The following is a 26,534-nucleotide window of genomic DNA, read 5'->3' as shown; positions in this document are numbered from 1 at the left end:
GCAAAGACAAATATTATTAAGTCCATTCGCTAGGGTCGCAGCCTGGGAGGTCATATCTGTGTGGTGTAGATACCATGAATAGTGTAGTTCAGTAGCTGGCAGGTCCTTGAGGTGAAGATCGACGTGAATGGCGTCGTCGTCGTCGTCGTCGTAGCAGCAGCCCTAAGGAGAAATCTTTATTGTGGGAATATTTTCGCTCTCGGCTCCTGGCCCAGGGAACTCTCAGATTTTAGCCTGGACACTGTCCCAATTGCTGCCCAGGTGCCAGGATACTGCAGGTACTACTTTCGGTCGTGGGGTCCACGGAGGAGAAAATGTCGACAGGGTCAATGACATCTGGCAGCTTTTGGTGTGCCACCTGTTGTTCGGGCAGAGTGTGGCCGTGACTTTTCTGTCGCCTGAAGGGTTGCCCCCGCTGCGTGGTGCCTGCATACGCAGTCTGCGTTGCTGGTTGCAGGCTGAGTAGGCAGACGGCTTCGAAACACTTGGTATCTTGTACATTGTGTAAATAGGCACTGCAAGGTAACGCATTTTGTGAAACTAGACTTATTTATGAGGGTAGTTTGGCAAGTGTTGTAAAAATAGCAGGGAAAAAAATGTTTGTTTCATAACCAACTCACTTTGCTTACCGACATTGTCTCATTTGAAGGATACAGACTTGGTCAAGCTATCCTCCAACTTTATCATCCCATCAGGAAAACGTGTTCTGTCAAACTCTGAAAATTACTCGTTGAGTGCAACTACTACTTTCACATCTGATGAAAATATCTTCCCAGCAAACCAAAGTTTTCAGTTAGAACACAGGAAGAAGTCACTTAGAGCAAAGCTTGGTGAATAGGGTGGGTGAGGAATTAGTCCAAAGCTCAGTTCATGAAATTCCAATACTTTTGTCGCAGATGTGTGGGATGGTGCATTATCCTGGTGAAAGAGCACTTTTTTGCATGCCACCATTGGTCTTTCCTCAGCTAATGTATTTTCAAACTATCCAACAATGAACCTAAAAGAGTTTAGTTATGTATCTGCCTTTTCCAAGTAATGAATGGGAATTGTTCCCTGGGAATCCTAGAAAACAGTGGCCACCACTTTACCATATGGCAAAATGGCCTTTTTCTATTTCGGTGGACTTTCACCAGCCTTTGTCCATTGTTTTGACTGATGTTTTTACTCTGGTGCGAAATGATGGATCAAAGTTTCATAGACAGTCACAGACCGGCGCAAAATGTCTTGTGTTGGAATGTTATACCTGGTGCGCTTTTATTCGACTGTGATCAATCGCGGCACCGTCTCACTCACAGCGTTATCATAGCCAAATCTCTCTGCAGGGTATTACGCACTCGCTCAGCTGAGATGCCGAAGTGACATAAATCTCACGAATTTTTATTCGCGGTCTTGCATTACCGTATCATTTGGGGGTGATCTCATTTTAATGGCCGGAGCGTGCCTTCAATGCCTGTCCGACCACGTTTAAATCCATTAATCCAGAAGTAAATGATGGTGGAGAGTTTGCGTGAACTTCTTCCAGTTTTGTTTTGACTTGTGCGGCTGTCGAACCCTTCAGATGAAAATGTGTAATAACAGCATAAAAAATCGGGTTTCTCCATTTTTAATTGCAGGGGACACACTGACCAATTCAGGCTGCCGTGAACAATGGATATACTCTGCACACTGTTGAAATTCTTAATGCAATTCTTGGAATAATCAAGTTTACCAGTCATGAAGGCGCAACAAAAACGCTCTTACATGGAACTTTACCGGACTTAACAAACCACCCTAGTATATAATTGTAAACTTAAATTCTGTGATTTTCCAGTTTATGTCTACAGTAAACATTATTTTTGCAGGTACTTTTTGCGACTGATTTGCTACTTATTCAACAAAAGCTTTTTTGCTTTGTCGATACAACCTCTGATCTCTTTAGAAACGTAATCAACAGAATAAGCAAGGCTTTATACTAGAATATTATGAACGACATTAATCAGGAAACGATTGTATCGCTCCCAGCAGGTGAAAACCATATAGGAAACAGCGAACATAATAATGGTTTGTGTGCTTAAAGAAAAGAAAGATAAAGGAAGGTGAAAAATTTCACGTTAGGTATATTTGGTAGTTACGATTAGTGTTGTTGAATCATTGTAGGTAACTGAAATGACCCACAATGACAACTTAATAGTCAAACGCGTGTACAAAATACTGCTGTCAATGCTTTCACTATGACAGCTGAATACGATGTTTCTATGTTTACTGTAGAACCTTGAGTGTATATCGTCGTTGTCGATAAAATACATCGTTAATAGTTCCCGACAGATAAACTTCGAGAAGTGTTAGGTCTTTTAAGTAAATATCATATCTTCGATTTCTGCATGAAACAAGTGGAGGGTCAGTTAAATAAGTTCTGATATCTCGATCTGGTGACATGGAGTCTCCAGACAGATCATAAATGGCAGGAAAAATCGATGTCTGATCCATGTAAAGATACTTGACTAGTTTGGTACCTCTAATGAAAAAACTGACCAATTGTACAACACGATGACGGAATACGTGAGCTATTAAAACCTGGTAAATCGTATTTTTTTGTGACCTGCTAGTATAGAATACAGCGATGGGTGCGGGTTTCTGAGACAGGAAGGTGGGCAATTCCTGGATCGAGTCCCTGAGGCGACAAAAAAGGAAGATTGGGTTTAACGTTCCGTCGACATCAAGATCATTAGACACGGTTCTTGGGACGGATTAAGACCATGGTCTGTGCACCTGTCAGCCTGAGTGCCATTTTCAGGAGCTTTCTCACCATCATTTAGGCAAATGCCGGGCTGCTTCCCAATTTCGTGTCGGAAAAAATACGATACATTATCACACACAGTACAAAGCTTACACCACGGCCAGCCATGACGTACCAAACTTCGCCTATGCCGAGTGATCGGGCTATCTGCGGGCCACTGCTCGGCCTGTCTCGATTTTCCTCTGCCCTTCCAGGAAGTACACGCTACTTTATTTAGTATTGCGGTGTGGCACTTTTCGGTCGGCACAACTGTCTTCAGTACGACAGAATCTTAATGTTGGCGTTGTTTACTTTTTGCTATAGGTTCGTGGAATGAAGCGTGTTCACAGGTCCAGTGGATGCTCACGCAGAAAGAGTCAATCTATCGTCACAAGTCTTTAAAAATGAATGGGAGTGACAGAAAAGAGGGATGATAATTCTCAATACATGCTATACATTCACATAAGCGACAGGTACTGCTCGTTTGCTACGAAACGATATTACAGCACCATGCAGAAAGAATTTAAAGATATATTGGATAAAGACGGGATTCGTTGTTCAGCGCTAAATTCGCTGGAATGGAGCACATTAAGAAGTTGGTGGTATGTATACTAAAATTTATGAAGTTATATGCATTATTCCACTTTCAGTGTAACAGTTTTCGATGCAACTGAACCAAGGTAACGAAACTTTATGCATTACTGAAAAATACGGTAACTTAGTCAAGAGGCGTGCCTGGATCGACGTTCCGATTTAAAATTCGCTATTACGGAATTTATGGAGGAGGAAGAAGTTCAGGAACGAAAATTAGAATGTTCTTAATGGACTGCACATTTTCCGCAGTAAGACACTGTAAGATGAGAGACAACTTCTTTCTGATTTGATGGGGATGCATTTAAAAAGAAAGTCGCGTTATTGAAGGGACACATTCTGACAAATGAAGTCCCGTTACTTAAGTTCACTACCATCAAAGAAAAGAGGAAGCTTGAAGAATTCATTGTGGCCTTGAAAGAATTATAAGCGTCGTTTCGTAAACATTTTGGGTACACTGCCAGATTTACAGTTGTTTTCGAACTGTTTTCAAGACCGTTTGCCATTTCAGTTGAAAGCGCTCCTGTGCATCTGCAGATATAAGTGATTGACATGCAAGGTAATTTCCATTTTAATGATAAATCATTTTATGTTAAAACTGTCCAGGACATATACATTGATTTCCTCAGGCATAATTTCCACTTCTCCATAATGAGGTCGCAAAGGTGCTATAATAATTCGATGGATATAGTTGTGTAAACGACCTCTTTAGATTATGAGACTAAATAGATCACGATTACAGAGCAACTTGGTTGCAAAAATTCGTGAAATTGTATGTGACTGTCCTAAAGTTGACAGCTTGTACCAGATAGCGGCCGGTGTGGCCGAGCGGTTCTAGGCGCTTTATTCAGTCGCAGGTTCGAATCCTGCCTGGGGCATGGATGTGTGTGATGTCCTTAGGTTAGTTAGGTTTAAATAGTTCTAAATTCTAGGGGACTGATGACCTCAGATGTTAAAACCCATAGTGCTCAGAGACATTTGCACCATTTGAACCAGATAAAAGTTATATGACGTCTTCTTGGAACCAAAAATAATAAATAATACAGAAAATATGTTTTGTTTGTGATACATGTTGTTGAGAAATGTGAATATAAAACCAAGTCGTAAGTTGGGCGACTGCATTGCCATTTAAAAGCTGCACGTACACAGTTTCCCACTCTTTCCCCCTCAGACAGCATGCCGTGGCGGTGGGGTGAACGTGGGGCAAGGCTGAGATCGCTATGTTACTCGTGTCGGGAGATGATCCGCGAGTCGAAATCTTGGTCGGCTCTGGTTTACACAATTCAGACAGGTGTCACACTCAATTTACCTCCCTGGCGTAACCGACGATTGTGTCGACAGGAATGGTATCTGCCCCTAAATTTAAATAAAATAAATTTGCCGCTCAGTGGAGGCCATACTAGATGGGACAGACGGTAACAAAAAGATTAGTTCTCTTCACCAGCTGAATTCTTGGATTTACAGGAGCCCAGTAAATACATTGTGGTGATTTAAATTTCATTGCGTTGAATTGCACTTCTAAAGACTAGAAACACTCTCTGAAACTAAGACCATGTACTGGAGTACGAGTGCACCATTTCAAGTACTTCAACTTCCAGGTGCAAATAGGTTTGTGAATTTAGGAGATGGCAGTGAGAAGTTTTCGAACGCCGGCACTCTACCCAGATCTTACTTTTCGCACGTCATGACAGTACTGTGGGCATCAAGTCTGTCACGAGTCGGTAAGAGACTTCCAGGCTCGTTTTGTCAGGTACTGTGTTCACAATTGCAGTACAACTCCAGTACAGCCTTGCATAACTCAAAGGAAAGCATCGTTCAGTCATTCTTGTTTCACTGACTTGTGCACACAGCACTCAAGTGACTTTCGTAATTGATTATTTAAACATTACCGTACAGTAATGGGCAATAACTGTAACACTGTTTCATTCTGTTCCAAAGAGTTGGCTCTTAAAAACTGAGTAATCATTTACATGACCCCCTCTATTCCGCATCTCCAGACCCATCGTATTTAAAATTTTCAGTTTAAGTGCGATTGAATGTCAGAAGTCTGATCAAAACTGATAAAGCTGTGGAAATTATGGGAAAAGAGATCTCAGTATGTGCTTAGTTGTTCTTCGATCATACGGAATTACCGTAAAAGTGACATGAAAATCGCTGACTTTAAGGGGAGATGATGATCCACTGCAATGAGATCACATTCATGAGATCGTTGCAAGGGAAATGGTGAACCTCATAATCGGACCAGGCCAGACCCATACTCCACTAACGTGTCAGATGTTAAACACATTTTCGAAAGTGACGAGAACATAGTATCAGTTGTGCGATGTGAACTAACTTACCATAAGGCTGAAGCTAGATATTTATCTGAAAAGGTAACGTATCCACTTCTCTTTGAAGACCTGTAAATCAATGATCCTTCAGCAGTAGGGGAATAAAAGCGTGAAAGAACACTGTTTAATTGCCTAGATTGGCCAGTGTATCATTTGTATGCTAGAGACCATAACCTGCGCTTAACTTCAGCCGTAATAATATCTGCGCAATAATATGTACTCGGTGTGAAAATTAGTACAAGCATTGAAACCAATATTACTCCAAAGAAGTTGTCGGTAGTCTTCATACTACATTGTACTATGTCTACTTTCATTTATCCATCTTCATATGTGGAGCGTCAGGGATAAAGGCTGCTGTCTTTTTACTGATCGTCAAGTAAGTGTCCATCAGGCGTTTGTGCTCCGAGTGCCATCAACAGTGCACAAGATTGTACTCAGTGAAATGAACTTCATCACCCACATCAGCAGGTAGCGCAGTGGTTGACACACTGGACTCGCCTTTGGGAGAGCGAAGGTTTAAATCTGAGTCCGGCCATCCAGATTTAGGTTCCCCGTAATTTCCCGAAATCGATCCAGGCAAATGCCGGGATGGTTCCTTTGAACGGCTGATTTCCTTCTCCACCCTAGACACAGTCCGAGCTTGTGCTCTATCTCTAATGACTTCGATGTCAACGGGACGTTAAACTCAGTTTTCCTTCCTTCCTTCCATAGAAACCAAAAGTAAGATATCATGATTTAAATGTAACGATAATTTAAATTGGTCCAAAAAGGTGTCACAGCATGTGCTGAATCTTTCTCGATCCTCTTCAATCTCCAGAAACTAACTGACATATTTCTACCACTAAGCAAAGATAATATGCACTGTCTAATGCTGCTGAGTCTCTACTACTTTGATGCCATTCTGTCAGGTACAAAGAGTGAAAACAGTACTATCCGTGCCTGCAATAAACGCTTGCGTAGGTTATGTATACGACAATGATCACGTCTGTGACACCTAATGTTCGAGTGTCTTGGGAGTATTGAGGAAAGCGCGATCAATTTGACATGCTGGCTTCCTCACAGATATATTTGAATCATGACTCGTCAGTACTTCTCTTCACATGTAATATTCATTATTAATGTCATCGTCGACAATTTGATATCAACTGCACCATAAAACTCTCCTACAGATTTATCTATTGATTACAGTTTTCACCACTTCGTATGTATGTTAATTGTGTATATCTTCTGTTTTCATTCCTCGTTTTTCATTAAGCCGTATCTCGATCTGTTTTTATCTCCAAGGATACTGTACAGAGAATTCGCCTGGTCACACGTCCTAAACAGCACCATTTCATTTTCATCAATCATATAACGTCTTCCAGTCCATTCTGTTCACAGAAACATGTGTTTGTTCTCCTGCCTCTTATAGCTACTCACAATATTCATCTTTCCATTTCTTGCTGAATATCCGTGACGGCCGTAAATAGAAACTGATATTAAAACGAAGGATTTTTTTACTTTTGTTTCTGTTTAATTTCAAGTATTGGGTTATGTATGTTATTCCTTTGTTCTCTAATTTCACTGTTTGTAACATTTTTTACGTTGATATAAAATTGGCAACAAACTGTAAAATCTTTTTTCTGTTTTTGTCTGTACTGCGGTCATTTTCTGTTATGGTTGTACCTAACGACTGATGCAAAATGATCTAATCTGTGCTTAACGTAACGGGATGGCCCAGAATTTCTCTAAGGCGGGAGATTGCTTTGTTAAAGAAGAGACTGTAGGTAACCGTGCTGGCGTGTGGGCGCGCTATTTCAGAAAACCTCTCTTCGGCTGTGCGGGAATCCGAATCCAAGATTTAATATGAGACAGGAGCTATTTTGAAAGACATAGAAGAGAAAAGTTAGGAAAGGTTTGCTAACCTGAGTCGATATGGAGACTGTGGAAACGCGCTTCAGTTTGATGCATAGTTAAGGAAATTGCGGGCTCTTTTTAAAGGTGACCAAAATTGGTAATTTAGACTGTGGATATGGCCAGCGTGACAAAAAGAAAATCAATTAAGAGAAACTTCAGGTGAGAAGTGTGGACTTGAGACATGTGCATTGAACAGTGTCCGTAAGCCACAAAGTGTGATCTTAAGATTATGGCAACGATTCCAGCAGACAGGAAACGTGTCCAGGTGCTACAGTACGGGACGTCTATAGTGTGCAACACCACAAGAAGACCGATATCTCACCATCAGTGCCCGCAGACGGCCACGGAGTACTGCAGGTAGCTTTGCTCGGGACCTTACCGCAGCCACTGAACAGTTGTCTCCAGACACACAGTCTACAGACGACTGAACAGACATGGTTTATTCGCTCGGAGACCTGTAAGGTGCATTCCACTGACCCCTGGTCACAGGAGAGCCCGTAAAACCTGGTGTCAAGAACATAGTACATGGTCATTGGAACAGTTGTCCCAGGTTATGTTCACGGACGAGTCTAGGTATAGTCTGAACAGCGATTCTCGCCGGGTTTTCATCTGGCGTGAACCAGGAACCAGATACCAACCCCTTAATGTCACTGAAAGGGATCTGTATGGAGGTCGTGGTTTGATGGTGTCGGGTGGGATTATGATTGGTGCACGTACACCCTTGCATATCTTTGACACAGGAACTGTAACAGGTCAGGTGTATCGAGACGTCATTTTGCACCAGTATGTGCGCCTTTTCAGGGGTGCAGTGGGTCCCACCTTCCTCCTGATTGATGATAACGCACGGCCCCACCGAGCTGCCATCGTGTAGGAGTACCTTGAGACAGAAGATATCAGGCGAATGGAGTGGCCTGCCTGTTCTCCAGACCCAAACCCCATGGGGAACGTCTGGGATGCTCTCAGTCGACGTATCGCTGCATCTCTTCAGACCCCTAGAGAAATTCAGGAGCTCCGACAGGCACTAGTGCAAGAATGGGAGGCTATACCCAAGCAGCTGCTCGACCACCTGATCCAGATTATGCCAACCTGTTGTGCAGCATGTGTACGTGTGCATGGTGATCATATCCCATATTGAGGTCGGGATACATGCGCAGGAAACAGTGGCGTTCTGTAGCACATGTGTTGCGGGATGGTTTTCTCAACTTATCACCAATACCGTGGACTTACAGATCTGTGTCGTGTGTGTTCCCTATGTGGCTATGCTATTAGCGCCAGTTTTGTGCAGTGCCACGTTGTGTGGCGCCACATCCTGCAATTATGGTTCAAAAATGGTTCAAATGGCTCTGAGTACTATGCGACTTATCTTCAGAGGTCATCAGCCGCCTAGAACTTAGATGTAATTAAACCTACCTAACCTAAGGACATCACACACATCCATGCCCAAGGCAGGCTTCGAACCTGCGACCGTAGCGGTCGCTCGGTTCCAGACTGTAGCGCCTAGAACCGCAAGGCCACTACGGCCGGCTCCTGCAATTATCCTAAATTTATGAGCATGAGTGCAGATGACAACATTATGAAACGTATCGTCCGAAAGTGCAAAGGTCAGGGTAAATATAGATGGCAGCATTATGGAATAAGCCATCGGAAAGTGGAAATATCAGGGTACCGTGTAGTTTGGAAAGGAAAGCTGCCCAGCTTGTGCTCGATGCCGAGATTACCGATAATAAATGTTTGTGGGACTGCGTGAAGGACTAGGTCTGCTCAATTGTATGATGTAATCGGACAGTGTGTGAACATAGCACGTTAACTGTGTCAAATAGATGTTACGGCACTGTAGTATACCTTCCAGTTGCTTTCTGTCTCATGGAGAATAAAATCCACCATGTGTTTACGTACGGTATGTGCAGCGGTACTTGACTAATACAGCTTGAATTAATATGTACTGTGCTATGTTGCTGCAATAAGATGGTGGTATCATCGCTGGGATTGGAACTGTGTGAGTGTTGCACTCTTTAGGGGTGGGAGGGAACACTGTTTGTGCACTCTTCTGTACACTGCACGGCTCTTGCAGTTGTGTCGAGATACACTGAGCTAGTTTGACGTTACCGTTTGTACTTTTCCGTTTGTCTTATGAATGATATTGATTTCTCTACTATTGGTCGTCAAGAGCATATTATATGGTGTTTCGGCAGATATTTCCAAATTCTTTTTTGTAACTTCTAGCTGATGTCATCCCAAAGAAATCCTGTTCATTATGTCTTTCATATCGCGCCCAGCGTCGACGGAATGCGTCGGTTTCTTTCACTACTCAAAGAAAATGATTTTATGTATTAACAGGGTCAGTGAAACACGATGAATAATCAGTACTCCAGCAACGATTCAGCAACACGTTGGTGTATAGCAGTTACAGTGAGCGCGAGCCACGGTGGCGCTTTTGCTGTTGGAGTACCCGTTACTGCCGGTGTTTTACTGTTCCATTCGTAAATACCAATAAAACGGAAATCAAACTATACTAATTTCAAAACGCTGTGTAGTATGGGCATGTAAACGCCACTCATTTTGTTTACAACGGGAAACAAACCGATGCTTTCCATCGACGCTGGGCATCGCGTGAAGGATGTGGTGAGCAGCGTTTGTTTGGGCTGACTCCAGCTACAAGTTGTAAAATAAATACTGTAAATAACTGCCGAAGTACCGGAGGAAAAGAGCCTGACCATTGGATGCACTGAGAAGACTGTTACAAGCAATGATGTGTCCAAGGGGTCGTGCATCTTTAATTCTAAATTATTAAGACTTTTAGAATAGTGTAAGAGTAAGACTGTAAGCTATCTGCTGGCTTACATGGCACTGTGACCAGTGTTGGTATTCGTTGTTATTATAACAGTAGTTATTAAGATTTTGGGGGATTATTTATAGTGCTTTGAAACTGTGACAATTTTGGTATACGTACATATTAGGCGAGTGCCGACACTGTAGTCAACCGGTGTTCATGAGCGCCGATTGTGTGGGATGATATTAGTATGGTTTTCTTTGCAGATGAGCACATTGTGGGCATCTAAACAGTAATCAGCTTGTCTACTCTCCCGTGCGGCAACGCTGTGGACTGAAGTATGTCGTATACCGACCATTGGACCAAACGGAACGTAAAAGAGTCAGCCGCTGTTTACTGGACGGAATGTAAAACGTTTTTTTAGGGCAATCTGTGTTTCATGTATACAGATGATTACGTTTTCAGAATTTATGACTCATTTTCAAGGAATCTGAACTTAAATTGCATCTGTGGAATTTAATCTAGTAAATTTTTTTAAGTAATAAATTGTTCAAATCATCACCCTGCGCTTTTTTGTACCCAAAACCTGCTCCATATCATCCAATGGGACAGCACTATATGACACAATGGTTAGGTGGCGCAGACGTTCCTTGTGTGGTCAAACAAGTCTGAACTAGGACCTATTTTACCAGTGAGCTGGGGTCAACATATTATACTTCGCTCCCCCCCCCCCCCCCCCCCTCGGAAATATTTGTCATTCCCTCTGGAATAATCTGTATGAAGGTTGGTTTTTCAGCATGTATATTAGCTAGCTTCATCATCACCATTTTCGTGGGCAATTGTTCCACTTCAAGGCGGAGTCGGCCTTGTTACTATGGACCTGGCAATGTTAGTGTGACAGGGCGGCCGTGTGCCTTCCCTGTCACCAGTATTAGCTTGATGTAAACATTTATTCCGAAGTACGTCTTTGGCTCTGAAGTTGGTAGAGCACAGATATGTAGGGGAAGAGCTATATCGTTGGTGCCACCTAAGTCTCGGCGCATGTTTTAAAAAGCTAATCTCCATCCCTGATGTCATAATCTGCATATTAAAAAGCTGGACAAAATTGGAGCTTAGTTATTGTAGTGAATATTCATGTATTTGGACAAGAAAAGTGTGAACGTCTATATAGGAAATAATAAGGTGAAATTACTTTTAAGAAACTTTACTGTATCAGATTATGTATGAAAACACCTGTAAACATCATTATTCAAGTGTATTTTAGTGTTTTCTTATTAAGATATGCCATTGTTGTTTACTTCAAGGATGCTTCTCTAGTGGAGGTGTTCAAAGTATTGTGGTTGCTTGGGAGCGAGAATAGCGAGTAATTTTTCGATGTTAATTGTGCTATCACGCAGGTCAGACAAGTTTTTTAGTTACTAATATTGCTACTTCGTCGTCTTAAATAAATTCATTATCAAATCACAGCCAGTTCACGCACTTTATAAATATATTCTTAACTCTACTTTCGTTCCCAGCAGAGGGAACACAAAAGTTGCAGTATTAGAATATTTCTTATTTATAGTGAGCTGCTTTAGACAGTAAGTAGTATCAGAAGGCACACATACCTGCTAAGGTCCTTGGATACTTAGTGTCTATATATCCTCCATTCACCTCCGCCCAACAGTATCCCAGGAATACTGGCTGCATGGCTCTGATCTCGCTCCACAGCAGACACTCGAAACAAGAGATTACTTCACGCTTAACGCGGTACAGTGCTGGCACGTACGGGCCCTTGGCAGTCCCGCACTTGCGCCTGTGGTACACCGTGGAGTTGAATCCCCTGATGTAGGAATATCTGTGAAAAAATATAGATGGCAACTTTATAAAATAGTGCACCATCGGGAACTGCGAAGGCCAGGATACAGTTCGATTTGAAATAATATGCATGGTATCATACTTTCAGGTAACAAGAGTGAGTGTTTTAGACACACACACGCACGCACACATTAATTGCAGATATTTATAACAGTGACTGTGGACTGGGTACTGAACAACATTACACCAGTATTTACGCCATTTGTTTTTGTTGTTGTGGTCTTCAGTCATGAGACTGGTTTGATGCAGCTCTCCATGCTACTCTATCCTGTGCAAGCTTCTTCATCTCCCAGTACCTACTGCAACCTACATCCTTCTGAAGCTGCTTAGTGTATTCATCTCTTGGTCTCCCTCTATGATTTTTACCCTCCACGCTGCCCTCCAATACTAAATTGGTGATCCTTTGATGCCTCAGAATATGCCCTACCAACCGATCCATTCTTCTAGTCAAGTTGTGCCACAAACTCCTCTTCTCCCCTGTTCTATTCAATACCTCCTCATTAGTTACGTGATTTACCCATCTAATCTTCAGCATTCTTCTGTAGCACCACATTTAGAAAGCTTCTATTCTCTTCTTGTCTAAACTATTTATCGTCCACGTTTCACTTCCATACATGGCTACACGCCATACAAATACTTTCAGAAACGACTTCCTGACACTTAAATCTATACTCGATGTTAACAAATTTCTCTTCTTCAGAAACGCTTTCCTTGCCATTGCCAGTCTACATTTTATATCCTCTGTACTTCGACCATCATCAGTTATTTTGCTCCCCAAATAGCAAAACTCCTTTACTTCTTTAACTGTCTCATTTCCTAATCTAATTCCGGCAGCATCACCCGATTTAATTCGACTACATTCCATTATCCTCGTTTTGCTTTTGTTGATGTTCATCTTGTATCTTCCTTTCAAGACATTGTCCATTCCTTTCAACTGCTCTTCCAGGTCCTTTGCTGTCTCCGACAGAATTACAATGTCATCGGCGAACCTCAAAGTTTTTATTTCTTCTCCATGGATTTTAATACCTACTCCGAATTTTTCTTTTGTTTCCTTTACTGCTTGCTCAATATACAGATTGAATAACATCGGTGATAGGCTACAGCCCTGTCTCACTCCCTTCCTAACCACTGCTTCCCTTTCATGCCCCTCGACTCTTATAACTGCCATCTGGTTTCTGTACAAATTGTAAATAGCCTTTCGCTCCCTGTATTTTACCCCTGCCACCTTCAGAATTTGAAAGGGAGTATTCCAGTCAACATTGTCAAAAGCTTTCTCGAAGTCTACAAATGCTAGAAACGTAGGTTTGCCTTTCCTTAATCTAGCTTCTAATATATGTCGTAGGGTCAGTATTGCCTCGCGTATTCCAACATTTCTACGGAATCCAAACTGATCTTCCCCGAGGTCGACTCCTATCAGTTTTTCCATTCGTCTGTAAAGAATTCGCGTTAGTATTTTGCATCCGTGACTTATTAAACTGATTGTTCGGTAATTTCCACATCTGTCAGTACCTGCTTTCTTTGGGATTGGAATTGTTATATTCTTCTTGAAGTCTGAGGGTATTACGCCTGTCTCATATATCTTGCTCACCAGACGGTAGAGTTTTGTCAGGACTGGCTCTCCCAAGGCCGTCAGTAGTTCTAATGGAATGTTGTCTACTCCAGGGGCCTTGTTTTGACTCAAGTCTTTCAGTGCACACTCTTCACGCAGTATCGTATCTCCCATTTCATCTTCATTTACAGACTAATAATTATAGCCTTTACAAGTCGTATGTTTTCAGGTTGGTTAGTGCCTCAAGTATATGTAGCAAGAGTAAGCCATCAATGCTTATTTTTCCCTGGGCACCAGGTCAGGTGCTAAAGTGTGGAAGCAAAGCAATTGGTATAGGCATAGTTCACTTAGTGGTGCAGTTACGACCATGCAGAAAACATCAGGTAGTAATATGATATGCAGTGCCTTTGTTATTCCAAATTACAATGCAGCGTTCCTTCGTGACATGTTTGTGGGTAGACTGTACTTATTAAGCTACAACATATAAAAATATCTGCTCTTATACCCGTTGCATTATAACACCGGCCAATTTCAGGGACGGATTCCTGATTGGAAATGTAGGAAAAAATGTTCCATGAACATGTGTCCGGAAATGCATCGTTGCCACGGTAGATGTCTCTGACGAATGGAAGTTCTTCTGCCCAAGTGCCGTGTATTCCTTGTGTGTTGCAGGCTGCGTGAATGACGCAGCGTACTGTAAACAGCAGAATTGTTCGGAATTTTTATCGGGAATAAGCCGCGATGGTGTTACAAGGAACGGTCGAGAGGCAGCACGGCTATAGCGAAACAAGTACCCCCATAGACATGAACCACAAACACAACATTTCAAGCAATTTTGGGTGTTTGTGTGATAATAGGTCCTTTCAGGCAAACGAACGTGCAGGGAGGTGACAGACTGTGCATACACCACATTTTGTGAACCGGGTTCTGTAGGATATCGAGACGAACTCTAGTACAAGCTCCAGGAAAGTGGCCTGTCAACATGATGTGAGCCAAAGTGTATCCTGCATGACGACCTGTACTACTCGTATCCCTGTCACATGCAACGAGTGCAAGGAATATTAGCTACGGATTTCCCTCTATGGGAACGATTTTGTCGATGATTTTAGTACCAGACCATAAGAATTAAGGGATTTCTGTTATCGGTCCTCTTTACCGATGAAGCTACCTTTACCAGAACTGGCATCACCAGTCTCCATAGTCGTCATCTGTGGGCTACAGACACGGCACTTGGTCAACGGAACCGTCATTTGACAGCGCCACCTGCCCTGATAGCGGTGCATTTCCAGAAATATGTTCGTAGGACCTTTCTTCCTCCATTGCCCGTCAGGAAACAGTCCTTGCTGTTTGTCGGTTTTATTAATGCAAACACTATATATTTACTAGCATTCCGGCAGTAATTCGCTGTTGCTGTATATTTACGGAACTGGGTACCTTCTAATATGGACTATCCTTGAGAATGCCGGCCGGTGTGGCCGAGCGGTTCTAGGCTCTTCAGTCTGGAACTGCGAGATCGCTACGGTCGCAAATTCGAATCCTGCCTCGGGCATGGATGTGTGTGATGTCCTTAGGTTAGTTAGGTTTAAGTAGTTCTAAGTTCTATCGGACTGATGAACTCAGATGTTAAGTCCCATTGTGCTCAGAGCCATTTGAACCATTTTTATCCTTGGGAATAGTCAAGGATCTCGAAAATTTATTGACCACTTTAGTTCAAATTTTTATACGATACGCTAATAAACTTTTGGATGGGCATAGGGTGAATATTTTTTAAACAACAATGTTAAGCTTTCCTGTTACAGTTGACAACGCGGAATAAAATGCTGTTCTGTAATGTGAAAACGTGCATTTTTGTTTTCTTTCATACAGTTGGTTTTTACTACGACATGGGCGGAGGGGGGAGGAGGGATTTAAACCATTAGACAAATAGTAAGAAAATGAAACGCCTATAGCCCTCCTTACGATGTCATTTATTGTGTGGCTACCAGTTCCGGCGCATCAGTGCACCATCTTGAGGCATAAGTTGATTCTGAGGCACCGAAACCGGTAACCAAACAATAAATAGCATCATACAGTCGGATGTAGGTATTTCATTTTCTAAGAATAGTGAACGGCTGTATTTCCTCATACCTCCAATCACAAGGATGGACATACAAAAAAAATTAGACAACCTGTTCCTCCCATATACCATGACTTCAAAGTCATGGGATAGCGATATACACACATACATATGGCAGTAGTATCGCGTACACAAGGTATAAAAGGGGACTGCACTGATGGAGCTGTCACTGAGTACTCAGGTGATCCATGTGAAAAGGTTTCCGGGGTGATTTTGACTTCACGACGGGAATTAACAGACTCTGAACGAGAAATGATAGTTGTAGCTAGACGCATGGGTCACTCCATTTCAGAATTCGGTAGGGAATTCAGTATTCCGAGATCTACAGTGTCAAGGGTGTGCCGATAAACCAAATTTCAGGACAACTCAGTGGCTGACGGCCTACTCTTAATGACCGAGAGAAGGGCGTTTTCGTAGGGTTGTAAGTGCTAGGAGACAAGCAACACTGCGTGATATAACCGCATAAATCAATGTAGAATGTAGCACGAACATATTCGCTTCGACAGTGCGCCGAAATCTGGCGTTAATGGGATACGGCAGCAGATGAGCGACGCGAATGCCTTTTCTAACAGCATGACATCGACTGCAGCGACTCTCCTGGGTTCATGACTGTATCGGTTGGATCTTAGACTATCCTAGACTGGGAAATCAAAACCGTGGTCTGGTTAGATGAGTCCCGATTTCAGCTGGTAAGAGCTGATGGTGGAGTTCGAGTGTGGCGCAAGCCCCACGAAGCCAAGGAGCCAAGTTGTCGACAAGGTACTGCGCAAGCTGGTGGTGGCTCCATAATGACGCAGGCTGTGTTAACATGGAATGGATCTTCTGGTCCAACTGGCCGATCATTGACTGGAAATGGTTACGATCGGCTACTGGGAGACTATTTGCAGACCTTCATAGCCTTCATGGTGCCAAACAATAGTGTCATGCCACTGGACAACAATTGCTTGGGACTGGTTTGAAGAACATTCTGGACATTTAGAGCGAATGATTTAACCACCTAGGTCGCCCGACATGAATCCCGTCGAAAAATTTATGGGACATGATAGAGAGTTCAGGTCGTGCACAACATCCTTACCAGCAACACTTTCGCACTTATGAACGGCTTTAGAGGCAGTAGGGCTCAGTATTTCTGTAGGGGAGCTGCAGCGACTCGATGAGTCCATGCCAAGTAGAGTTGCCATAATACACTGGGCAGAAGGAGGTTCGACACGATATTAGGAGATATCCCATGACTTTTGTCAAATGGCTCTGAGCACTATGGGACTTAACATCTATGGTTATCAGTCCCCTAGAACGTAGAACTACTTAAACCTAAATAACCTAAGGACATCACACAACACCCAGTCATCACGAGGCAGAGAAAATCCCTGACCCCGCCGGGAATCGAACCCGATTTTTGTCACATGAGTATACTCACACACATGCAGGGTGTTCATTTTAACTCAACACATTGAAATATCTCGAAAACTATCCATCGGATGAAAAAAGAGTTATAATTCCCATTTTTTTTTTCTCCGAAGGCGACATCCAGTGATACCACACTAGACACCCCCTCAGCCCCACCCTGTGCCTGGATGGCGGGCGGCAATTTTGAAATCTTCAGTGGCCACCCCCGTTTTTTATTGCAGATTACGTTTGTAGGGTAAAATTTGCATACATTTTCTCAAAAGCATTTTCTTCGTTTCGTCCCAGACGGCGCTGTAATCGGAGGAATAAAAACGGATACTCAATCGTGATTTACGACGTGCTACTCAATGCCCCTTGAATATTCAATAGCATGCAGAATCCCACCACCATGCTGAGAGGGTATGACAGGCCAGTATTTCATAATTTTTAATTGGAAACCCCAACCGCAACATTGTATTCCTCCGAAACATCGAACGGGGGACTACACGACGAGACGCTGTGGCCGTTTCTCGAGGCGAACGATACTCTACTTTTCCAATTGAGAAATATTCAAACGTACTACTGCCAGCTTCAAATGACCTTACACAGGACAGAAGTATATCTGTGGAAATGTCAGCACAGGCGTTTCTGATCGGTCGACCATGTCTTCACGGCCTGTTGGCACTTACTGGTACACCTTTTCTTTTAATATCTCCACAGAAAAAAATCCAGCGACATAAAATCCGGTTACCTAGCGGGCCAGTTAATAGGGTCACCTGTACCGATACACCGACCAGTGTAAACACGGTCTAACACCTCCCGTGTTTCAGTTGCCTAATGCGCTGGGAAACCGGCACACTGAAACCACATATGTTGCCGAACGCCCAGGGCAACATCCTGCAGTAGTACCGGTAGTTCCCGTTCCAAAAACATTCGATACTTGCATCCATTAAAAGTGCCTTCGATAAAATGCGATCAATGAGTTTGATCCCCATGATGAGAAACCATACGTTAATCGACCAAGGTAGTTGATGGTCAACTTGCCGTAACCATTTGGGATTGTCTACACCCCAGTAAAGCACGATACGACCATGAGGATTTGTGGAAGTAGACTCATCGGAAAATAGTACCTCCGTAAAGACGTGCCAATTCACAAAACACTACCCGGTTATGGAAATCGGCGCCAAGAACTTTGTGATGCAGTGACACATCTGGATGATAATTATGACGATGCAGTATTGTGCCAATACTACCTACGGAAGTAAAGGAATCGCGGTATAATTTACGGGTGCTTATCCGTGTGTAGTGGTGCACTGCCGCTAGTAGAACTATTTTATTAGCTTCTCCTGTATCACGTTTGCTTCGTTTCCTTTTGCCGGTCCGTACGCTGCCATCAGACGTAAAGGCGTTCACAGTTGTGTAAAAGAAGGAACAAGAAAACGCTCGGCAAACGAGACGACAGCAGCCTCAACATTTCTCCTACATTCACTGTAAATCAGAATCATTTCAATGTTCTCTTCTGTGGCTGTAACATTCATCGTCCACTTGCACATCTGTTCTCCAAGTCATAGGTAGGAGCGCATAGAATATACACTGCGCAAGTACTGTGATGTTTAGAGCGCTACCTGTTATACGTCTGCACGATACGAGTGCTGCAGTCACAGAGAACTGCCTGTTATAATAGAGTAGTCCCCTGTTCGATATGTCGGAGGAATACAACGTCGCGATTGGGGTTCCCAATTAGAAGTTATCAAATACTTGCCTGTCCTACCCTCGTAGCATGGAGATGGGTTCCAACGTGTCATTGGATATTCAAGGATCGTTGACCAGCATGTCGTAAATGGTGTACCCATTTCTATTCCTCCGATTACAGAGTCATATGTGTCGAAACGAAGAAAAATGCTTAAGGCAATACTTTTGTAGATTTTGCCGTAGAATTGTAATCTGCAATATAAAAGGGCGGTCCCCATTGAAGATTTTAAGGACACTCCAACACCCACGCATGGGGTGGGGTGGCAGCTCGAATGTGGTATCACTCCGAGACAAACGAATTGGAGTGAGAACTTTTTTATAGCCGATATGTAGTTATCAAGATATTGCAATGTCTACCGTTAAAATAATGTGTGTGTGTTAAGGGTTGGTAGCAAAACCCCACTAGTCAAAAAAATTGAAAAATGAGGTTTAGAGGTGCCATCACACATTGTGCTCGTGGTTGCACAATTGCTTCTGTCAAATCAAGTTAAGTTGTAGTGCATAAGCCTAGAAACATATGGAGACTCTGCAAAATCCCTACATGTCTGGACTATTACTGGCAAGAAAACCACTAGTTGTTGATGCTCAGCTCAACTCCAGAGAAACCACTGGATCGCTACACTTTGTTTACAACCGTTCTCGTTCTTCTAGGTTATACTCCTCAAGTTTTTACGTTAATGAGCACACAAATGATCCAGAGTGGACGTGAAAAGAACAAGGAAGAGGAAAAAGGATGATCAAGTTCGTGATGCCAAAGTGCGTGGTCGAGAACACGTTCATCAAGCCGGGAAATTCGCATGACTGGAGAGGACTGCAGGTTTGTAGTATCACGTATTTACTGTTTGGTATCGCACATATTATCATAAGGTGACCATTTCTAAAAATCTAAAGCTAGTACATTTGAAATAGCTCAGACGTCAGTTTTATTTCTATTTGTCTTTACCATTCTTCTATATTTAAGAGAAAGAACGCCATAAAATGTACTTCTTTTATTAATATTATAAAAGTAAGTTTGCGAAACAAAATGTATATTTGATGCTTTAATGGTTCCTACTATTTTTTCATTTCACAAGCGTATTGGTTTTATTTCACAACTAAACAGGACAGTGATCAAAGAACCGGTACTGTACCGGTAAAACCCGTACGAATGGCCACCTTAATTATCGTAATGGTTATTGCTACCTCCTGTTATTTCTGGGATTGTGGTATACCTGTCCCATCTAGGGAAAATGTGATCCCTAAACACTTTATCTTTAAAAGATAATCCGGCCGGTGTGGCCGAGCGGTTCTAGGCGCATCAGTATGGAAATGCGCAACCGCTACGGTCGCAGGTTCTAATCCTGCCTCGGGCGTGGATGTGTGTGAGGTCCTTAGGTTCGTTAGGTTTAAGTAGTTCTAAGTTCTAGGGGACTGATGACCTCAGATGTTAAGTCCCATAGTGCTCAGAGCCATTTGAACCATTTTTTTTTAAAAAAAGATAATAAGTAGTTTTCTATGTGTTTTTGCCTAGGTGTTTGAGGCTCCGCTGTTTTGAGAAAGTAGGGGAAGAAACCCGGCGCAAGATCGTTGCAGTCTTTAACAAAATGATGTCGAAAGACGCCCAAGATACTAATCTCAGTGGTTTGATAGGCACGCATGTTATCGCTAACTTTGACCAAGAACAGGGATGGAAACGGTATGACACCTCGGACCGCGACTTTCACCTATAGCGAGCATGTAATAGGAGAAGATGTTGCTGTTTGTGGAACTGTTTTTATAAGTTTGCGTGGTGTTTGTCGGGATATATTGACAAGATCGCAAAATAACTTAATTCACTGTGTGAATTCTCCAGAAGACCGTCGTCCTAAACATTACAACCTGCCACGTCAAGCACTACAACAACTTTTAAAGGTTATTGAGGCCCTTAACACGTCCTTCTCTGCTCCGAAATTCAAGTTACTCACTCACGTATGATGCCAACAGCCGCTATTAGCGAGAATACCTCATGAATACCTCATTCTCAAGGATTTCCTTAACGCCTATCGGAGACATGTGCCCTTCAACCTTTGCATATTTCCAAAACTATCAACAACCATTTCGGATATCCTACATCTGACACACTTGCAAAGAATGCGATTCTTTTTTTTTTTTTTTTTTGGGGTGGGGGGGTGGGGGAGTTCATCAGTCTTATGACTAGTTTGATGCGGTCCACCACGAATTACTCTCTTGTACTAACCTCTTCATCTCAGAGTAGCAGTAGCAGCCGCGCGGGGTTAGCCGAGCGGTCTTAGGCGCTGCAGTCATGAACTGTGCGGCTGAACGCGGCGCAGGTTCGAGTCCTCCCTCGGGCTTGGGTGGGTGTGTTTGTCCTTAGGATAATTTAGGTTGAGTAGTGTGTAAACTTAGGGACTGATGACCTTAGCAGTTATGTCCCATAAGATATCACACACATTTGAACATTTTTTTTTTCAGAGTAGCACTTGCAACCTACGTCCACTATTATTTGCTAGATGTATTCCAATCTTTGTCTTCCTCTACAGTTTTTGCCTTGTACAGCTCCCTCTAGTACCAATATCTTAACATATCTTTAACAGATGTCATGTCATCCTGCCCCATGTGTTTTCCACATATTCCTTTCCTCTCCGATTCCTCAGAGAACCTCCTCACTCCTGACCTTATCAGTCCACATAATTTTCAACATTCGTGTGTAGCACATCTCAAATGCTTCGATTCTCTTCGTTCCGATTTTCCCATAGTTCGTGTTTCACTACCATGTAATGCTGTACTCCAGAAGTACATTCTCAGAAATTCCTTCCTCAAATTAAGGCCGATGTTTGATATTTCTAGACTTCTCCTGGCCAGGAATGCCCTTTTTGCCATTGCTAGTGTGCTTTTGATGTCCTCCTTGCTCCGTCTGTCACTCGTTATTTTACTGCCTACATAGAAGAATTCCTTAACTTCATCTACTTCATGACCGTCGATCCTTATATTAAGTTCCTCGCTGTTCTCATTTTTACTACTTCTCATTACCTTCGTCTTTCTTCGATTTACTCTCAATCCAATACCTTGTACTCATTAGACTGTTCATTCCATTCAGCAGATCATGTAATCCTTCTTCATTCTCATTTAGGATAGCAATGTCATCAGAGAATCGTATCATTGATATCCTTTCACCTTGAATTTTATTGCCACTCCTGAACCTTTCTTTTATTTCCATCATTGCTTCCTCGCTGTACATATTGAACAGCAGGCGCGAAAGACTACATCCTTGTCTTACACCCTTTTTAAAACTTCGTTCTTGGTCGTCCACTCTTATTATTCCCTCTTGGCTGTTGTACATATTGTATATGACCCGTGTCTCCCTATAGCTTACCCATATTTTTCTTAGAATTTCGAACATCTTGCACCATTTTACATTGTCGAAAGCTTTTTGCAGGTATGCATATCCTATGAACGTGTCTTAATTTTTCTTTAGCCTTGCTTCCATTACTAACTGCAACGTCAGAATTGCCTCTCTCGTGCCTTTACTTCCTAAAGCCAAACTGATCGTCATTTAGCGCATCCTCAGTTTTCTTTTCCGTTCTTCTGTATATTATTCTTTTAAGCAACTTTGATGCATGAGCTGTTAAGCTGATTGTGCGATAATTCTCGCACTTACCAGCTCTTGCCGTCTTCGGAATTGTGTAGATGTTGTTTTCCGAAAGTCCGATGGTATGTCACCAGACTCGTACATTCTACACACCAACGTGAATAGTCGTTTTGTTGCCACTTCCCCCAACGATTTTAGAAATTCTGATGGAATGTTATTTATCCCTCCTGCGTTATTTGATCTTAAGTCCTCTAAAGCTCTCTTAAATTCTAATACCGGATCCTCTATCTCTTCTAAATCGACTGTTTCTTCTTCTATCACATCAGACAAATCTTACCCCTCATAGAGACTTTCAATGTATTCTTTCCACCTATCTGGTCTCTCGTCTGCATTTAACAGTGGAATTCCAGTTGCACTCTTAACATTATCATCCTTGCTTTTAACGTCACAGAGGGATGTTTTGACTTTCCTGTATGCTGAGTCTGTCCTACCGACAATAATTTCTTTTTAGATTTCTTCAAATTTTTCATGCAGCCATTTTGTCTTAGGTTCCCTGCACTTCCTATTTATTTCATTCCTCAGCGACTTGCATTTCGGTATTCATGAGTCTCTGGGAACATGTCTGTACTTCTTCCTTTCATCGATCAATTTAAATATTTCTTCTGCTACCGATGGTCTCTTCGCTGTTACCTTCTTTGTACCTGTGTTTTCCTTCCCAACTTCTGTTATCGCCCTTTTTAGCGATGTCCACTCCTCTTCAACTGTACCGCCTACTGAGCTATTCCTTTTTTGCTGTCTCTATAGCGTTAGAGAACTTCAAGCGTATCTCGTCATTCCTTAGTACTTCCGTATCCCTCTTCTTTGCGTATTAATTCTTCTTGACGAATGTCTTAAACTTCAGCCTACTCTTCATCACTACCTGCTCCCTGCCGCCGTTGGATAAGCAGCTGCAGCAGCAAGTCGTATACTCCTAGCTCACTCATTTGTTACATAGTTTAATTCTTAATTTCTTTGCGTGTTTTTGGTACTTGCATTGTTTAATTCATAAATTTCGGGGGTATTATACTATTTGAGAGTTGTAGCATCGCGTTTTAGTACCTGAATAGTGCAAATTCGCGTAGTCGTTTGTCTTCTGTTTTTGTTTTGAACGGCCAGTGTCGGTTGGTCACAGTCAGTGTGCTCCCTGCCGCCGTTGGATAAGCAGCTGCAGCAGCAAGTCGTATACTCCTAGCTCACTCATTTGTTACATAGTTTAATTCTTAATTTCTTTGCGTGTTTTTGGTGCTTGCATTGTTTAATTCACAAATTTCGGGCGTATTATAATATTTGAGAGTTGTAGCATCGCGTTTTAGTACCTGAATAGTGTAAATTCGTGTAGTCGTTTGTCTTCTGTTTTTGTTTTGAACGGCCAGTGTCGGTTGGTCACAGTCAGTGTGCTCCCTGCCGCCGTTGGATAAGCAGCTGCAGCAGCAAGTCGTATACTCCTAGCTCACTCATTTGTTACATAGTTTAATTCTTAATTTCTTTGCGTGTTTTTGGTGCTTGCATTGTTTAATTCATAAAATTCTGGCGTATTATAGTATTTGAGAGTGTAGCATCGCGTTTTAGTACCTGAATAGTGTAAATTCGCGTAGTCTCCTTCCGCCGCCGAGCAGTGTCAGCAGTGCGCAAGTAGCAGCATTACTGCATTTACTAGGCAATCTTGTATTTTAATAACCGTTTAAATTATGTCGATTTGTTTGCGCTCTCTGTAGATTAGTTCAGACGTTCTTTGCAAAACAGTTTTTAGCATGGATAGGGACTGCAACTGCTGTGTTCGGATGCAGGCTGAGTTGGCATCCCTTCGCTCCCAGCTTCAGGCAGTGTTGGCTTCGGTCACACAGCTTGAGGCTGTTGCCAATGGGCATCACTGTGGGGGTCCGGATGGGGGTTTGTCGGGGACGGCCAGCTCGTCCCATGCATCCCCTGATCGGACTACGACTGTGGTTGCCCGGGATACTGCCCGCATTGAGGCTGATCCCTCACCTGTGGTAGAGTGGGAGGTCGTCTCAAGGTGTGGTAGGGGGCGAAAGACATTCCGGAGGGCTGAACGGAAAGCCTCTCCAGTTTGTCTGACGAACCGGTTTCAGGCTCTGTCTCAGGCTGATACTGATCTTCGGCCTGACATGGCTGCTTGTCCTGTTCCAGAGGTTGCCCCTCAGTCTGCAAGATCCGGGCAGCCGCAGAGGGTGGGCTTACTGGTAGTTGGGAGCTCCAACGTCAGGCGCGTAATGGGGCCCCTTAGGGAAATGGCAGCAAGAGAGGGGAAGAAAACCAATGTGCACTCCGTGTGCATACCGGGGGGAGTGATTCCAGATGTGGAAAGGGTCCTTCCGGATGCCATGAAGGGTACAGGGTGCACCCATCTGCAGGTGGTTGCTCATGTCGGCACCAATGATGTGTGTCGCTATGGATCGGAGGAAATCCTCTCTGGCTTCCGGCGGCTATCTGATTTGGTGAAGACTGCCAGTCTCGTTAGCGGGATGAAAGCAGAGCTCACCATCTGCAGCATCGTCGACAGGACTGACTGCGGACCTTTGGTACAGAGCCGAGTGGAGGGTCTAAATCAGAGGCTGAGACGGTTCTGCGACCGTGTGGGCTGCAGATTCCTCGACTTGCGCCATAGGGTGGTGGGGTTTCGGGTTCCGCTGGATAGGTCAGGAGTCCACTACACGCAACAAGCGGCTACACGGGTAGCAGGGGTTGTGTGGCGTGGGCTGGGCGGTTTTTTAGGTTAGATGGCCTTGGGCAAGTACAGAAAGGGCAACAGCCTCAACGGGTGCGGGGCAAAGTCAGGACATGCGGGGACCAAGCAGCAATCGGTATTGTAATTGTCAACTGTCGAAGCTGCGTTGGTAAAGTACCAGAACTTCAAGCGCTGATAGAAAGCACCGAAGCTGAAATCGTTATAGGTACAGAAAGCTGGCTTAAGCCAGAGATAAATTCTGCCGAAATTTTTACAAAGGTACAGACGGTGTTTAGAAAGGATAGATTGCATGCAACCGGTGGTGGAGTGTTCGTCGCTGTTAGTAGTAGTTTATCCTGTAGTGAAGTAGAAGTGGATAGTTCCTGTGAATTATTATGGGTGGAGGTTACACTCAACAACCGAACTAGGTTAATAATTGGCTCCTTTTACCGACCTCCCGACTCAGCAACATTAGTGGCAGAACAACTGAGAGAAAATTTGGAATACATTTCACATAAATTTTCTCAGCATGTTATAGTCTTAGATGGAGATTTCAATTTACCAGATATAGACTGGGACACTCAGATGTTTCGGACGGGTGGTAGGGACAGAGCATCGAGTGACATTATACTGAGTGCACTATCCGAAAATTACCTCGAGCAATTAAACAGAGAACCGACTCGTGGAGATAACATCTTGGACCTACTGATAACAAACAGACCCGAACTTTTCGACTCTGTATGTACAGAACAGGGAATCAGTGATCATAAGGCCGTTGCAGCATCCCTGAATATGGAAGTTAATAGGAATATAAAAAAAGGGAGGAAGGTTTATCTGTTTAGCAAGAGTAATAGAAGGCAGATTTCAGACTACCTAACAGATCAAAACGAAAATTTCTGTTCCGACACTGACAATGTTGAGTGTTTATGGAAAAAGTTCAAGGCAATCGTAAAATGCGTTTTAGACAGGTACGTGCCGAGTAAAACTGTGAGGGACGGGAAAAACCCACCGTGGTACAACAACAAAGTTAGGAAACTACTGCGAAAGCAAAGAGAGCTCCACTCCAAGTTTAAACGCAGCCAAAACCTCTCAGACAAACAGAAGCTAAACGATGTCAAAGTTAGCGTAAGGAGGGCTATGCGTGAAGCGTTCAGTGAATTCGAAAGTAAAATTCTATGTACTGACTTGACAGAAAATCCTAGGAAATTCTGGTCTTACGTTAAATCAGTAAGTGGCTCG

At 43.0% G+C, this 26,534-nt stretch overlaps 1 protein-coding gene across 1 annotated transcript in view; it reads right to left on the bottom strand.

Moving 5' to 3' along the window:
* LOC124594500 overlaps positions 1 to 26,534 on the bottom strand; it is a 167,396-nt gene that overhangs the window by 69,173 nt on the left and 71,689 nt on the right. The window contains exon 4 of the mRNA XM_047132874.1: positions 11,950 to 12,179. Coding sequence (XP_046988830.1) covers positions 11,950 to 12,179 — 230 coding nt within the window. The remainder of the gene's footprint in view (positions 1 to 11,949; positions 12,180 to 26,534) is intronic.

The sequence above is a fragment of the Schistocerca americana genome, chromosome 2 (genome assembly GCF_021461395.2).
Source record: "Schistocerca americana isolate TAMUIC-IGC-003095 chromosome 2, iqSchAmer2.1, whole genome shotgun sequence".
In the NCBI taxonomy this organism is placed as follows: Eukaryota; Metazoa; Arthropoda; class Insecta; order Orthoptera; family Acrididae; genus Schistocerca; species Schistocerca americana.
Note: the sequence above shows the minus strand (reverse complement) of the source record. Positions and strands in the feature narration are given on the sequence as shown.